This window comes from Lonchura striata, chromosome 18, assembly GCF_046129695.1.
Source record: "Lonchura striata isolate bLonStr1 chromosome 18, bLonStr1.mat, whole genome shotgun sequence".
Lineage (NCBI taxonomy): Eukaryota > Metazoa > Chordata > Aves > Passeriformes > Estrildidae > Lonchura > Lonchura striata.
The window spans coordinates 6,447,087-6,464,800 of NC_134620.1; the positions used below are offsets into that span (position 1 = coordinate 6,447,087).

At 43.0% G+C, this 17,714-nt stretch overlaps 1 protein-coding gene across 1 annotated transcript in view; it reads right to left on the reverse strand.

The window, feature by feature from the left end:
- Positions 1 to 17,714, reverse strand: part of MED13L (mediator complex subunit 13L) — a 167,586-nt gene that overhangs the window by 34,464 nt on the left and 115,408 nt on the right. Inside the window, exons 5-12 of the mRNA XM_021549848.2 lie at positions 11,766 to 11,911; positions 10,491 to 10,685; positions 9,913 to 10,104; positions 5,816 to 5,978; positions 4,885 to 4,989; positions 1,881 to 2,609; positions 997 to 1,219; positions 457 to 562 (exon numbers count right to left, since the gene is read on the reverse strand). Coding sequence (XP_021405523.2) covers positions 457 to 562; positions 997 to 1,219; positions 1,881 to 2,609; positions 4,885 to 4,989; positions 5,816 to 5,978; positions 9,913 to 10,104; positions 10,491 to 10,685; positions 11,766 to 11,911 — 1,859 coding nt within the window. The remainder of the gene's footprint in view (positions 1 to 456; positions 563 to 996; positions 1,220 to 1,880; positions 2,610 to 4,884; positions 4,990 to 5,815; positions 5,979 to 9,912; positions 10,105 to 10,490; positions 10,686 to 11,765; positions 11,912 to 17,714) is intronic.

A 17,714-nucleotide genomic window follows, 5' to 3' on the forward strand; every position in this document is an offset into this window, starting at 1 on the left:
GAGCATGGGCAGGGACACGGTCAGGGACCCGGGAGCACGGGCAGGGACACGGTCAGGGACCCGGGAGCGCGGGCAGGGACCCGGGAGCACGGGCAGGGACCCGGGAGCACGGGCAGGGACACAGTCAGGGACCCGGGAGCGCGGGCAGGGACCCGGGAGCGCCTCTGCCCCGCAGCACTGAGCCCCTCTGCTCTGCTGGAGCCTTGCGGGCTGAGCAGCAACCACCGGGGGTCAGCTGAGAAAAAAGGAAGGAGCTGCTGCTGCTCATTTAATAGTCTAAAAAATGTATCATTTTTATAAAAAGGACAAGTAAAATCAAGTTTTTTCCAACCCAACCTGGGAGCTGCCTGTAGCTCTGATGTTACAGACAAAAGTTTAGATGTGATTTTTCCCTCCAGATGCCATGGCTTATAGGTATTTTTACTTTGCAGACCTAATCAAAGAGCTTTAACTCACCAGTTTTAGGAGCAGAACTGAAAATGGACATGGCATCTTTTCCGTCAGGAACTGATGTGGAATGGCCTGTTGGGGGGATTTCCTTGGAACCAATTCCATCTTCTGACTGTACAAAAAATCAAAGAGATTTTATGGCTATGAATTTAAGCAATGTAAGAACAAATGTTTTCCTATGTCCAGCCAGACTTAGGGATCTAAGCTAAATACAAGATTTACAAAGGATTCCATGGACATCATTGAACTCTGACAGCCAGCCCAGGTAATTAACCACCTCGAATTCTCCAGCAAAAAACATCTTTTAGAATGTTTGCTTGCACAGCCAAACACCAACACCAAAGCTCCTTAAAGGATAAGATACATAAGGAGCATCATGCAGGTGACAATATAAAATATTTTTTAAATTAAATATAAATATATGCATGTCTGATTTTGTTCTGTGGAACAGACTTGTGTCTTCCAGAGAGCTGAAGAGCAAACACTGTGTGCTACAGGATAAATCCCACAAGAGCATTAATGCCAAAGACTGGATTTACACCTTACCTTGTTCTTTTTCAAAAGATCTTTCTCAGCCCCAAGTTTGCATTTTTTATTGACAGTGAAACTGTATTTGATGTCTCCATCTTCGAAGGTGTAAGGATCACTGGTGTCTCCCCAGCCTTCTCCAGGGGGTTGTAGTAGAGGCAAGGGGTCAAGATAGTTCAGGGTCTGCACTGGTTTCTGCTCTTCCAAAATTTTAAACCGTTTATTAGGTTGTGCTAAGAGCCTGAAGTGAAAATAAAGCCAACATGAAACAAAACCAGCATGATCTGCAGCTGTCACACAAACACAGTCCATGGCTCACTCCATCTCCCTTGATCAAGTAGAAATGTTTTTTTCCTCAAATAAAGCATGTATTGGATACATTTAAATATTAAACACCTTACTCTATTAAGACCTACTTTGGGACAATGAAACAAGAATCAATTTTTTCACTGTATAAATGAAAACACTGTGTAGTCCAGCCTTCCCAGGCTATGTTTTTCAGGCTGAAACCCTTTTCAGCCTAGCAAACTCCATTGTAATTACCAAACCAAATAATCTTTTAATTCAATAACTCTTCCTCAATTAATTTTTCCTAACCATTTTCATTAACTACTCTCTCTGGTGCATTTTTTAAAATGCATTATCAAAATGCTATATAATTTTTAGGCTAGCACAAATACAAAAATAGGTTACAAAAAGATTGATCAGTTCTTGCAGTGTCCAACAGAAAGCCAGATATGGAAAAGGCAAGCATCCTGCACTAGAGTGTTTCTATTTAACAATTTGGTGCTCTCTGCAACATCTGTGGTGGTGAAGCCTTAGCCTTTCTCAGTTGAAAAGCAGACATTAGAGTTTGGTGATGATTAGAACTGTCCAGCTCCCCTCTCAGTGTGCCCTCTCACCTTTTCAGTGCAGTGCTGTCGGGGTTGATCTCCATCCTGCCATCATACCTCTCACACGGCAGCTCCGGCGGCCGGAACTCGGGGTCGTCACTAGAAGGGACACTGTAGGTCCTCCACACATCCACGGCCTCGTTGCTCTGAGTTATGCCACAATACAAGGCTGTCTCACTGACCTCTGCCATCAGAGGTAACCTCTGTCCCACCAGGACCGTCCTGTCATCTAAGCTGGGCAGTGGCTGCAGCTCCAGCCCGCTGCCGTAGAGTGCTGGGTTCACAGGAACAGAAGGGGGGTCCAGGTTCTCTGCCTCCTGACCTCTGGGCTGGGGGCTCAGGGTGGGAGGCAGAGGGGAAGTGGGAGAATGGGGTGAATCCATAGGATTCATATTAATTTGCTTGCTTGCATTTCTAGCAGGTAGCGAGAGCGGCTTCTCGTATTTCCTGGAACTGGGGACTTCCAACGTGGACTCCATCCCGGCCAGTCCCAGCTTCTGCCCGGCCGCGTCCTGCTCCATGCACAGCTCTTCAGTCACCGAGGGCCGATGGTGGAAGGGCATCAGGGGCCTTTTCTGCAGCTTCTCTCCCTTGTCCTGCCGCTCGGTGGTTTTGTGCTTTGAGGAAGCAGGAGGGGGCAGTGCCGAGGCCGCCGCCGTCCCCACGGCGAAGCCGGGCTGGGGCAGCGTTGGGGGCCGGCCCGAGGCACCGGTGCAGCGCTGCTTGAACACCTTGTGCCTGGAGAAGGAGGAGAAACCACTCACTGCATGCTCTGGGCAGTTACCGACCTCGGGGCAAAGCAAACCCAAAGAACAGCACTGAGAAACCTCCTGTCTGCTCCTGATCTTTCAACAGGCTTTTAATTTCTGCCTGATGGAGGAAGTCTGAATAAATACTTTGAAATTTTCAAAACAAAACAATGCAGTAACATACAATCTTATTACTGGCTTCATATGGCTTTTTTGACTTTGTATCAAGTATCTTTGAGACTGAGAAGCGCAGCATTGAATTTCAGTATTTCAGGTTCTGTTAAAAAGTAGTTTCATCATACTGATGATGATTTCCAAAGATGTGACAACAGGGATATAACTCTGCTCATACTTTTACTGGTATTTTTTGTTGTTAAGGGCTTTTTGTTTAGCTGTTTATTTGATTTTATTAAGCAAAATAGAAATTGAAATACGTGTTTCTGCTTAACAGTGAAATCTGTTTAAAAATAAATACCATTTCAAAATTAATCACTCCATCCCTATTCTGTGAACAACAGGACAACAAAAATCCATTTCAAAACATGTAATGTGCTTTTTATTTAAAAAGATAACCCACATGATCACAAGTGAAGTGGGCTACACTGGAGACACCCAACCCTGTCTACAGGTGCAGTTGTTGCAGTTTGTGCTTGCGGTCCTTGTTCCCTGGAAGCATCAGGCTGTGTGGGGTTATCCCAGCTTTCTGCAGGGCTTTGCTGTTCCCAGGACACGCTGCAAATTCCCTGCAGCAGCAGATGGTCTGTGCCTGCAATCACCCTAATGTGCAACTAATGCCCTGGTAACTGGAGATTTGCCTTAAGCATGTTCTTGTAACATTTCCTTGCCTAAATTCTCCATCATTCGCCATATTTTAACTGACTGCAGAGAACTATTTTAGACGTCCTGCTCTTCACACACCAAGCTGGGTCTGCAGGAGACTGAATTTGATGCTGAGTACCAGACAGCCCTTTGAGACTCCAGATCTAAGATCGTATCCTGACATTTATCCAGTACATGGAATGGGCACAGAAATGACTCCATTTCTAAATACCAGTAGCTGCTCAGGTTCTGCAGCTACACAGAAAACACTATTGCTGCTTGAAATCAGGTACTGCCTTCATTTTAAGGATGATGTTTCCATTTCCCAGCTGCTGTGTTTACCAACTCCAGCATGATGCAGTTATCACTGGAGGGATGAACAGATTGTGAAACTCCAAGTGCAGCTGATCCTATCTATAGAACCAGGCTCCCACTGCCCACTATTCATCCCATGCTTTCCAGGTAAAGCTAGACCTCGTTTTCCACTGGAAACACTTGGCATTCTGACAAAACATGTAGCTGTTCCAAATTCTTGAGTCTATAAACACAAACAATGTGTATAATCAGGGGGGAAGAGCTCCAGAAAGCATCCTCTCACTTGGGATAGAGCAGGGAATCTCCAGGTTGAACATTCCACCCTTGTAGGATGCACAGTGCCTTCATCCCTGCCTCTGACTACACAAAGAAGAACTGCATGCTTAAGGAATAACTTCTTTTGGTCAAAGTCGTTTTATCACCTATCTTCCAAGTAGATGGTGACCTTGGGAATTAAAAATTTCAGTAGAAGTGTTTCACAGGACTATTTCACTGCAAACTGGGGGCTTTTTCTAGCCCTGTAACATCTCTCTGATAGTTTTAAGAATGGTTAAGTATATCGGTGATGATGGTTTGCCTTTCCCGAGTGAGAAGTTCTGGAATTCTAACCACCCAAAGATGACAGATAACATTAATAAACCTCCTAAAGTGTTTGTGTGAGTGAGCTGTGAATTCTTTCTGATCCAGTGACAGTGGGTGACCAGGCTGCAAAGGTTTCATATTCTCTTGCATGGGTTTGGTGCCATGGCAGATTGACCAGAGGCACATGAAGTGATTTGTAGGGATGTTTTCCCTCTTCCTCCAAATATCAGGATGATCACAAACTTAGGCAGATCCTTAACCACTTAACCAAAGGTTACCGCTCTGAAAAGCTGCAGGATGAGTTCCTTATGAATGGGAACAGTTGGAGTAATCCTGGCCCCAATACCAGTTATTTTTCCATTTGGATTGGCTCCTGCTAGTGACAGTAGGTTGAGAGGCAGATGCATCCCCCAAATGTGATCACAGGTTTGATATCACAATTTCCTCTTGTCTCAGGTAAAGCATAACTCCCTTCTGTAAGTGCACCTCTGTCTGAATTAAGCAGAGCTCTCACAACATGACAAATGTTTATTCTTTTCAAAGCTCACCTGGAACAAGAACAACTGACTCTTTGGACTGGATCCACAAAATCCCATGAAACACTATTGTTAGGAACTTCCTCCTCCAAATTTGCAGTTGTAATTTGATTCCTCCTGAAGAAGAGAAAATTATTTTAGTAATCACCAACTTTTGAAGAACAAAATTTTTTAAATGTACTTAATTCATGTATGTTCTCCTCAGATACATTACTTCCTTCTACCTGATCTTTGAAATTGACAGCAGATCCCTCCACTACTCCTTAAATTTACAATTTGATTTATGTAGGAGAAAGGTCTCAGCTCTGTGTTAGACAACTCTGTCTGGAGTCTGAGCACAAGAAACAAGGGGAAAGCAATTTAAACTGTTCCCAGAAATTAGTCTGACATATCAAATGAGGAAATTGTGAGGAAACAGGAAAAAATGAAAATAAATATTTCAGGACTCGCCATGCCATGATACACTTTAAATCTCCTAAAAGTCTATGACACGAACATCAATTTATACACTCTTGTCAATTGAAATTTTAGTCCATCTCATGTAATGCTTCACAAATACTCCCCTTAGAACCCTAAATATCAAATATATACAATCTGTTCTGCAGTCACCCAGTTTTCAGTGTAGTAACTACCACAGGAGGTAGAAGCTGTCATTTCTAAATCTGAGAGCACTTGACTGAAGGCACATCCTATGGATGTGTGGCCTCAAGGATTATCACAATTAGGCACACAACTGGAAATTCAATGGGAAGTGTCAGGAGTTCTCAGCTGAACAGAGGTACAAATTTTCTTTGATAATAAAACATTTTCTTTGATAATGCTGTTCGGCATCGTTAGCTCTGATTGGTGGCAAAGGAATACTAACATTAAGGCAAACTATGACAATTTTAGTATTGTATATTATGTGTTATAAATAAGCAAAGCATGAGGACTGCTCCCATACTTGGACTGTGCCCTGTTGAGGATGCATTCTTTCCACACACGGTGAACAATACGGTTGTGAAATTTGGGAGTAATCTTGCTTGATTTCTTTGGACTGTGGACACTGACTGTCCCCTCCTGCACAGCTGGATGGCTGATGCTGCTCTGAGAGCAGCCACTTTCTCCTGCAAGAGAAATAAAGCATTAATGTCAGAACTGCTCTTCATATTGTCACTTGCTATTTTTTCCTGGAAGTCTCTTAGCAGGCTGCTGACTACACCAATGTACACATTCACTGGGGAATGCTCAGAGCATCCTTACAAAACACATTTCAAAGCAACACTCCCTTTGATGGCACTGGGTTGTACCACAGACATGGGCAATAGAATTGTGCAAGTACTGCACCTCATGTGGTGTGATAACACTCTGTATATTATATATCTCCATGTATCTATAAAAAATACACTCCCTAACAAATGGAGGTACTTTAGATGGCCCCTACAGCCCTGGACTGAATCACTAAGAAATAGTGAAGATAAAGCTTTTTCATTATTATCTTGTATGTTAAACTTGAATTTATATAGTCTTTGGTGAGTTGCTTTAAAGATGAAATTTACTGTAATATGGATAGTCCTAAAAGCATCTATTAAGAAAACTAATAATTTATGTAGACTATTTCAAAGCAAGGATCAGTTCTTTATACTCAATATTAAACCTCACTGAGGAAACGAATGGATCACTGATGCTTTCCTACAGACACAGGCTGGGAGAGCTGGGGGTGCTCACCTGGAGAGGAGAAGTCTCCAGGGAGAGCTCAGAGCCCCTTGCAGGGCCTAAAGCGGCTCCAGGAGAGCTGGAGAGTGACTGGGGACATGGGATGGAGGGACAGGACACAGGGAATGGCTTCCCAGTGTCAGAGGGCAGGGATGGATGGGCTATTGGGAAGGAATTGTTCCCTGGCAGGGTGGGGAGGCCCTGGCACAGGGTGCCCAGAGAAGCTGTGGCTGCCCCTGGCAGTGCCCAAGGCCAGGCTGGACAGGGCTTGGAGCAACCTGAGATAGTGGAAGGTGTCCCTGCCCATGGCAGGTGGATTGAGGCTGAGGTCCTTTCCAACCCAAATCACTCTGGGACTCTGTGCCATTTCTTTACAATATACCTGAATTGAAATACTAGAATCAGAACTGGCTTTGGTGAGATTTTCCAGTTGTGATCTTCACTACTACAGAAATTTCCAACAGCTTATCACCAGTAGATACGCTATTAACACAGCATATGACATTCTCAGTATGTATTTTCTGATGATTATCAAAGAGATAACAAATGAAGACATCACTTCAACATGTTTGAGAGCCTGAAAACTCTCTCCACTCCATTCCTTCCTGTGATGCAGCAGCTTTTACCAGCTATTGTACAAGCAGATGCTTCTTTTCTGCCCTGCAATGTGTTTCTGTTTAGCTGAACTGAACTCCAGCACATCCATCTTGCCAAGCCCGAGCTGCAGCAGCAGAGGGAGCTTTGGGTCCACTGGCCCGGGCAGGAGTCCCTGCTCTGGGCTGGAACAGCAAGGAGGGATATGCTGCATTTTCACAAGGTCACACCAGGGTACAGAACACTTCGTGCTCCTGCTGACGAAATCCAACAGCCTCAAGTGTGAAGTGCTGAAGGGACTCAGTGCTGCACATCACTGCAGTTACCAGGGAATCCTGCTGCTTGCCACCAGGTGACTTGCACAACACAACAACTGAAATGGTGCACAAGCTGCCTAACCCTACATCTTCTTTCATTCTTCATGTTATGTATTTCTTTCTCCAGTTAGATCTTCCCTGATTATCTTTTTGTAAAGTCAAACATGGAAACCCCAGGCCATACTGAGCCTTGTGCCTCTAACCATGTACTTCGCTGGCTTTCAAATGTTCTCCAACAAGTGGGAACTTGACAGATGATCAAAAAACAAACAGGTCAGAACTTCAGAACTGGCAAATGTGCCCTTCTTTGGAGAAGGGGAGAAGAAATGTGTGCATATACAAACATCACATGGACACATGCATCACATGTCAACAGCAGGAGGAAAATAAAGATGTCTGACGGGAAGGGAAGGACAGGAGGCATGAGAGGATAACCAACAAACTACCAGGGCTTTCAAGTTACATTGGAATGCATTAATTAATGCTTTCTATAATTATGTAGTATTTTTATACTGTACAGTACAGCGATATACAGCATAACAGGAGACGGAACTGCACAGCAGGCAAAACCACTCTGTTCTCACACACAGACACTAATTTTCATCCATGAATGTCCCTGGCACAGTCCTGGAACACACAGAGATACCTATGGCAGGTAATGGTACAGTGAATGGAGGACACAGCAGCCCCTCACCAGAGCCCACCACACAACCCCTGCAGCCCAGGCTGGTTCCACTGGTGAAAAATGCCATTCTCCAGTTCCAGCAACAGTTTGTTTTGTTACATACTTTAGACACAACTATGGAAAATATGATTAAAAGAGAACTGAAGAGATCATCTAGTCCAGTCCTTGCTTTAAAGCTGGATCAACAAATTTAACTAATCTGTTTCTTAAAAACAACCTTACAAAATGCCCCCACCAAACCTCCAAAAACACATCACCCCTCTGCCAATGGAACTTCTGTAGCTTCCCAACAGTCAGTTTATTCCAACATTTCATTATCCTTCCTCCGAGCAAGTTTTTCCTCCTGTTTAACCTAGTTTTGCTTTGCTCCAGTTTAGATTCTCTACATACTGGTTGGAGCGAAAAGCCTATTCTTTTTCTCCTTGAAATTCCACTTCTCCAGACTAAACCACCTCAGTTCTGTCCATCTTTTCCGGGAGGTCCTGTTTGCAAAATCCAGCATCACTCTCATTGTACTTTTCTGGTCTCCAGTCAATCTGTCCACATCTTTACATGCTCCAAACTGGACATGGCACTAAACTCACATTTTACATAGCATTGGGCAGAACTGAAGTATTACTCCCGTGCCTCACACTAACACAAGTTTAAGGGTCCCATTAGTGATTCTGGACTGCATGACAGGCTTTTCCAATCGATTTCTCCTGTTTTTCAAGGTTTTTTAATACAGTTTTTGATAAAAAAGAATTCTTTCATTGTTTGCTGGAGAGGCACCCCTCTGATACAAATTCATACTGCCTTCAAACAACAATAGCAGAGATCAAACAGAAGCAGTGACTGCCAGATTGGACAACATGAACACTTCTATATAAAAGATAGTTTATGAATATTTCAAAATAGAATCCCCCTTGTAATACTGACAAGTGTAACAGGGTTCTGAAAATCTTAAAAATACAATAGCACATTAAAATATGCATCAATACTTGAACACAGATTGTTATTTAAATGGTGATTCTCTTCCTTCAGTTAGTTATTAATTGGCTTCTTGCTTATTTTAACTCTCAGTTCCTTTGAAAAACACCATTCCAAGTGAATTTACATCTCATATTCTGACTTATTAGCAGTAATTACTAAATACTTTGATTGTTTTCATCTATAGGCTCTAATCATGGACAAGTGAATCCAGACATGTTTTCTTTGTCTTTGCATCAAGGTTCAAAGGTTGCACTTGATGATCTTAGAGGTCTGTTCCAACCTCAATGACTCTGTTATTCCAGGACTGACCCTGTTGATGTGACAGAACTATCCCAATAAAGGCCAAGCTTGGGAGCTCCTCAGTGAGGCTATAACAAAGATTCTTTATCCCCATCTGGCTGCACAGAAACTCACAGAAACTTATAGGGCCTTTGTGTCTTTGACACTTCTATTGCTCTGTGAAATTTAGTAAGCACTGCCCAACAGATTCAAAAAAATCTCCAAGCTCAAGCAGAAGGTTGCCCAGTAGTGAGAGGTTTGTGTTGCTTTGCCACACTGCACACAGATGTACCCAGAGGAAAGGGAGCTGAACTGAATTCACCCTGTTTTGTGTAAAGAGTTGTTCACAGCACTAGCTTTCCTTCACCACAGACCTACAAAGTCCTCCCACAACCCTCCTCCACTGCTTGCCTTCACCCTGCCCCTGCTAACACATGCACTCTGCAGGAGCTAAGCAAAACCCAGAGTCTGAGCCCATCTCCCCAGCCCACTGCTTACCCATAACAGCCTGCTCTGGAGAGGTGGGGGGAGTCAGGGGCATCCCACAGGTACTGACAGGATCCTTCACGCTTCCAAGCCCCTGCTGTCCCACATTTATATGGCCTGCAGCACTGGCAGCGCTCTGTGACACTGGGATGTCACTCTGGGAGATGAGAACAAAGGCTGAAGGATACACCATCCTCACACCCCCTGCAGAGAGACGGAAAACCACAAGTCTTAGACACACCTGATAATATCCAGCAATCACAGCTACTTCCACTTGTTTTCAATGTCAATTTGACAAAACTTATTATCTGAAATACAAAGAGCTAAGGAATTTCCATGCTAATATACATCCAGCCCTCTGTAACCAGTACGGAGCTGAAACAAGTAGCTCAATCCAGTGAATAATGGCATGTGGGATACAGGGAGTACAAAAGCTTGAGGCGACAACTACTCAGATGTTCTGGTGTCAAGAGAGCTACAAGAGAATATAGGAAAATTATAATGGCTCTTTCTGATTAATTAGATGAATTTTTTTTTTCAAGAAAAGGAAGGAAGGAAAATAATCCTTCAGGCAGAATATTGAAACTTACCAACAATGACTTCAACTGCCACAGGGAAATCGTTGTCATATCCCAGCTCTTTCTCCTCTTTCATGCCTTCCTTTTTCTTCAGCACCATGGGGTAGAAGTACTGCCACTCCTCCATCAGCTTCCGAGTGGCGGGGTCTGACATCTTGTAGGACTGGCCCGTCAGGGTCCCGTTCAAGCCGTAAGGACTCACCAGCACTGCAACACAGCAAACAGCAGCCCTGAAGGACTCAGCAGTGCTGCTGAGAACAAGCAACAGTCCCAGAGCAGGGCTGCTCCAGCTCTGCCTGAGCACTGAAGGGTGCAGGGAAAGCCACTGCAAAACCCAGCACAGGTATGAATCCAAACCTACAGAGCACCGAGCCCTCCTGAGCCAACACGGGACCCTGTGGTAGTTTGAGTTCATAATTTCCACAGCAAATGAAATTCCAGCAACCCCAGGGTAGTGAAACAGCATTCAGGAATGAGTACTCGTGGAAAGAAGAGAGGACAGGAACATTTGAGACTTCCCAGCAATGAAAAGGATAGATAATACATAAAGAAGAGTCACAACAAATAAGGAAAATTACTTGCTTAACAACAGGTATTTCCATTCTGACTCAATTTTGCTTTTAGTTGTAGTTGATTTGAGTCATGAATTCAGTTCACTGAAATAAAATGTATGACTAAAGTGCCTGAGCCTCTGTCAAAGCTTTACATGTAGACACAAAATGTTTTCAATAAAGCTTCTATAAATTAACATCTCTATAAATGATCATTTCATGTGTCTCTGGGTGGTTTTTTTACTCTATGTTGAACTTTACTAAGATTTCTTGTTTTAATTGCTTTGAAATTATAACTTCAGACTATAGTAAAGACAGCATAACACAATGACTCAAAATTCTTAATGTATTTCTTTTTTTTTTTTTTTAAGCATCACATTAAAATTTCATTATGAATTTACTAAGCCATCAACTTAATTCTGTAAAATTTTAATTTCTTACACTGGCAAATAAATAGTCACAGATGCTTAAAGTTTTTCATTGTTTCTGCTACATTTTCACACCCACCCACCCCTTGTTTTTCAAATAAAACAGTAAATAATTGCCAATGTATGAATGAAAAGCAGTCCTGAACCAGATAAGCTCAGTATTTGCATCCGCATGGGATTCACAGAGAAACCATGTCAGAAAAACACATGTGTGTACTGGCTTTGTTAAATACTAACTCTTTTATTTGGCATGTGAGGTTACCAACTAGTGAATAGAGAGCAAGTCCTGGAGAAGCACGCCACGGTACCTTGGAAGGGCGAGGGGGAGGACTGGGCCATCTGGATGTGCTCCTCGGTGATCAGGTAGATGGGCTGGTGCTGCGCGATCTCCACGCTCGTGCACACGTTGCTCTCCCCGTGCAGGAAGAAGGTGAAGGCACACGACAAGTGCTCACTGCAGGAGAGGAGACAAAAAGGAAACATTTATCGGTGCTAATGGGCTCCGGGAGGGAAATTCGGAGCTCGGAGGCCAAGCACACGCCCTCCTGTCCTGTTGTCAGGCTCACTGCCCGGCCGGTAATCATACGACAGAGGGATCTGTCACCAGACAAATAAGTGACAATGTTGGCAGCTGTCTCGTCGATGTGTTTCCCTACTTGTTTCATTACAAATAAATGGGATTTTAACCAGAATTCAAGCAATAAAATTATGGGTCTTTAGAAAGTCTTCGAAGTTCAACGAAGTCCAGCTGAAAAGGAACAACAGAGGAATAGGAAAGATGTTTGCATAACATCCAATTATAATCTTGATTTAAAAATATAAAAGCATGTGAATATTACAGAAAGTTGTCAATAACCTAAGGTGAACCATGGATTTGCCACTGCTGACCAAATTTAACTTGACATGAACTGTATTGAAAATGTTTTCACTTCATTCTACTCACAGAGTGACTCACATTACAGCAAATCATTTGCTTAAATATTCCTTGCTACAAAGTCACAAGAAAAAAAGAAAACAAAGCACATTTCATGTTTTTAATCCTCATTTTAATCAACTAAAAATGTACAGAGCTGCAGTAAGTGTGCAGAGATTTTTCTGTCCAGTTTTATGGGTGTTGGCTTTGGCACAGGGCCAGCCCTAACGGGACCTGTGTTTTACACACAGCTCTCACTACCTGCACCAAGACAAAAAACCAGAGGCAATTACACCCATTTCACTTCAGCGTTTAGGTTAACCAACTTCTGCTACTGCTGCCAGTTGTTTTTAAACAAAGGCACTGATGGTCTAAAATTGGGAGCTGCTCTAATCTCACTAAATCTCTGAATGATTTCACACATTGGGCAGAGTAAGCTGTCATCCTGTAGCCCAAGTTACTCTTCTGTGAGCCTCTAATCCTACCACAAAAACAGACCAGAAGAAAAAGTTCAGCTATGAAAAATCTGGAGAGAAAAGTTTACTGAAACAACAGGCAACAGCCACACTTCCTGATGCTGCCATCCACTATTCTGAAGGACTTTGTAACAATAATTCCACTAAATAAAAAGTTTCATTACGTTTCAATTTTCACAAAGGAAAGAAATTTCACTATCCTCAGTGATGAAGTGGTAAATGGATTGTTAAATTACATGGGGGAGAAAGGAGGGAACAGGACATGGGACAAAATGGGTCAGCCTCCAGGTATTTCTATCCTGCCCCAAGAAGAGAAGCAAATCAATTAATGTAATTAAACCTCCTGAATAGTGGATTTCTACACATACAAGAAATACAAAGTTACAGCAAAGTCCAATCATTTAATCCAATCCAATTAGTTTCCTTACACAGCATGAACACCTTTAATATATAGGTTTTAATAAATAAAAACCTCACAAGAAATCTGGTGTAAGATCAAGTGGGGATGATGTCTGCAGAGAGTTCATGTGGAGGTCAGCATTTCCAAAGCAGAGAGCAAAGCTGGTTTTTTCAGTTCCTGTCTTTAGGATACACACAGAAACACACTGGATTCTACAAGCTTCCTACAGGATTTAACTGCGTCTTGCTTGGCTGTTATTAAACTGAAGGGAAAAAATTGGGACCATCCAGGGACCCTCTCAAGTGTCTTGCAAAGTGCTCTGGGCATGAACAAATCATGTGAAATCTTATGCAACACTCACAGCTACCCATAAACACTGTGAGGATAAAGAATACACCAAATCAGAGTTTGAAAGTCAAAAGATTTGTTTGGGTTTTGGAGGGCAGGCAATGCATGCCACTAACTTTCAACTGAGAATCATCTAACAAAAGAATTACTAATTGAGATCACAGAATTAGATAGCTTCAGACTAAGAGTACAGACAACTAATTATGGGGGGAAGAGGTGTACAAATACAGTATCAGCCCATTTCTCTTCCCTGAATGCCAGATTAAAGAATAACAGTAATGAATGTTACTGCTCACGCCCAGCAATAAGGTCTTTATCAGTGAAAGACGGATCATTTCTAGCACTGGATCCAGCTCTAGGAAGAGTACAACAAATCTCAGTCAAGCAGTGCTTTCCTTCAGACCAGAGCTGGTGGAGCTGCTGGCACAAGCCCCTCTGCCCAGCAGGTCCAGCTCCAGCCAGACCCTGTGTCCTGCTGCGCTTCCTGACTCCCCACTGGCTTTGCCAGGGGAGAGGCACTGGCACACAAGTGCAGCTCCCTTCTGGTGCCAGTCACTGCTCAGCTTTCAAGACCAAAAATAATCAAGATCCAGGCCTGAGGACTTCCTGCAGTCCCCAGGTGAAAGTCTCCTTTAGTAACAAGTAAGAATTTGATTTGAGCACACGCTGCTGAGCTGTGTCCCACTCTGGCATGTGCCCCCAGCCTCCTGGCATTCCTGCATGCAGCACAGCTCACACCATTCCTGAAATACCAGCTCAAAGAAATCACTCTGGCTTCAAATGTGAGATAGGTCTTGGAATAAAATCCAAGCGGAGAAAACTCATCCAGCTCCAAGCAGCCAGCCCCAGCACAAGGCTTCACATGACCCACCACTGAGCTCCACTGTACATTCAACCTGTTCACATCACATCAAGTTCCAAAGCACACTAATTGTTCAGGTCCTCACCAGAGTCTTCCAACATACCAATACGCAGTTTTCCTACAAGATCCACTTGTCTTTGCACCAACAAAAAACTGAACACAAAATGCAGATCAGACCAGGGTTCCTAAAAACATTCAACATCATGTTCAGACTGATTTTTAAATTTTATTTACATTTATTTGAACCCAGTTCAAAAATTGAAGCTAACAGGCTTTTGAGAAGCCACTCCATATCTTTGCAGGTTTTTAATCAGTCTCATTTCTGTACTCTTTTCTGATCAGATGCTAAAACTATCAGACACCACCAGGAAGGCACATGAAATGGCTTCCAAATGATCTCCCTACTCCTCAGGGTCTGTTGGAATACCTCAAGCTGCCAGCTCAGGACAAGTACAACAATACAAATGTTGCTAATTTTGCATAGCTGTGCTATACATTCACTTTGCACACACTAATCAATTACGTCAGGAACAAAGGGCAGTCAAGAGGCACAGTTTGACTCCTTTGACTTTGTTTATAATAAATTTACTTTATACCTTTAAACTTGAGCCTGTTTTGCCCTTAAAGTGTTTTCTCCCAGTCCTTATCTCAACTAAGGAGCCTGTTTTTGTCCCCTCCTCTGCCCAGCTGTAGCAGAGGACAGTGAATGAACATTTTGTGGGCATCTGGCACTTCAGCCAGTGTGAAACCACAACAGAGTGCAAATCTGTGCCAGTACTCTGGTCACAAGGCGCAGGAACTCTATTTTACAGGTACTCTTTCAGAAACATTTCATTGCTTTCCTGGTGCCTGATGGCTGCCTTGGTTAGGATGCCATCTCCCCCAGTGGAATGTATAGAACATATACAGAAAATATGTTATTTCCAACTCTGGCTGCACAGAGGGTGAGGTGGGAAAAATGTTGAGCACTGGTCTACAGCCAGCAGAACACTTTGGCACACACCTTCCACAATATTTCCACAACATTCACTGAGACTTGTGTGCTAAAATTAAAACAACTGCTTAAATAAAAGGCATCTATTAACAGATATACAAAGAAATAGCAATGTCAAATAACTTTTTGTAACAAAAGATCTCTGTCCTTTTAAGTATTACAGGTACTTTTTTTCCATAACACAGAAAAATCAAGCCTTCACTTTGGCACCTAATAACCTGCAGCTGACATTATCTGTCTTTCAGGCATTACCTCTGGGACCTTAATTACCTCAAATAACTTTTGAGATGCCTAAAAATGTAGCTGAATACCTTGGCAATGCAATATTTAGGACTTCCTATAAACTTTATGAATGCAAATTCCTCAGTTACTATAAATGACTTAAAGAAAAAAACATTACATTATATTTACTTCCATATAAAAAATCAGATGAGAATTATGAAAACCTGACTACATTTAAACTCCACAACATTGGCAGAGAAAGGAAAACAACTGATGGATTTAGGTTTTGTTTCCATTTTTAGGAAGGTTTGGATAAATACCCAGTGGAAACCGTGCTGTTCTGCATTCAAACTGCACATGAAAAAATGTCAAGATATTGCAATTCCTAACAGTTTGGAATGTATGTACTAATATGTATCTTGTATAAAGTTAAACTGCACCCCACAGATTTCAAAATATACCACAAATGTGGAAATCAAACTGCCAGTAACAATTACTTTGGGATTTGGGGAAGAAGATGCTACAAAAAATTAATTGAACACGACTGATTCTTTTTCTTATTAGAGAGATATTAAAACAATAGTTTTATGGTATGAATTTTATCCTTATTATTTTAAGGACTTGAAACCATCCCTGAAAACCCCTTGCTGCCATGCAGTGCACAGTGTCTAAGCTTGCTTTGTCTCAAACACTGCAATCTCTGACACACCTGGAAAGTGCAGTTGAGAGCCAGATGCCAGGACTGACACTAAAGGTTCCTCAGAAAAACACAGTGAAAATTCAAGAATTTGTACATATCCATCCTATTTTCAGAAAAGTTTCAGGGCTGAGCATTTTTTAAATATTTATTTCTCTACAGAGAAATAAATACTCTCCCATACTCTGCTCTCCAGGCTGAAGACAACCTCTTGTTTCTCCTTTACTTATTAAGCAATCGTCCACCAAGCCACTGACTGTGTATGATTAATTGTATTTTCTGACCAATAAATTGTACGGCTGATTTAATTCTCCTCAAAGTTAAGACTGGGATCTAAAAGCCCTGAAATCACAGTTACCCCAAAATAGCTTCATCAAGTCTGGTGTCAGAAAAGAGGCAGCAGCAAGGCACAGGCATTAGGAAAACTGTCAAATCACTTGTTTGATGTGTATTACAAAAAAGAGGGCATCAAAAGGCAAATCTGAAACAGGAAAGTGAGTGCAAAATAAAATACTTTCCTTTAAAGTTGCTAAAGCAACAGGGCAGGAGCAGGTCACAGTGGAGTCTGGGCAGAAGATAGCATCACCTGGATACCCCTACAGTCAATAACATTCCCGACACTACAATAAATTAACAGTCCAGTATGTAAATCACCTCTTCTTAAATATGCTGGAAATAAATATCCCCAGAGAAGCCTGAGCTCCCTGAACTGAAGCCTGAACAGGCTCCCACTAAGGGAAGAGAAGAAAGCTGCCTGCTCTGATTTTAGAGAAGGCAGAGCCTCAGTCCCAGTGCAGAGTGGCCTTAAATGTGCCAGTGCCCAGTCAGGCACTTCCCCCAGCTGAGGGCAGGGATGCACTCCCAGAGCACCCAGATCCTCCAGGGCACACCATGGTCCAGGCAGGAGCTCCAGGGCCCTGGCAGGCCACTGTGTTGGCAGAGAAACCTTCCTCACACACACCAAGAGAGCAGAGGAGTACCTGGAGCAGCAAATAAAAAAGGCCAGGCCACTTTCTGGCCCTCAAGGGAAATCACACATTCAAAACCACAATTAAAGCTAACAGGAAAGCACTTCCAGGCATGAAACTCCAGAGTTTTCAGGACACCACAGCCTCCCAGGAGCATCCAGCCCCCATTTCTGCACCAGCATGGGACCCCCACAGCCAGGTTCTCTCTGCTGTGTGGCCCCAGTCACAGATCCACACTGAAATATGGAAACACCAACCTGGACTCTGCCTGGGGCTCTGTCACTCCACACATCAATCCCTGGGAAGCAAGGACTCCCTGCCCGACTGAACCCAGCATTCTCTGTGTGCAGGAGCCAGAACAGGGCTGAGGGCTGACA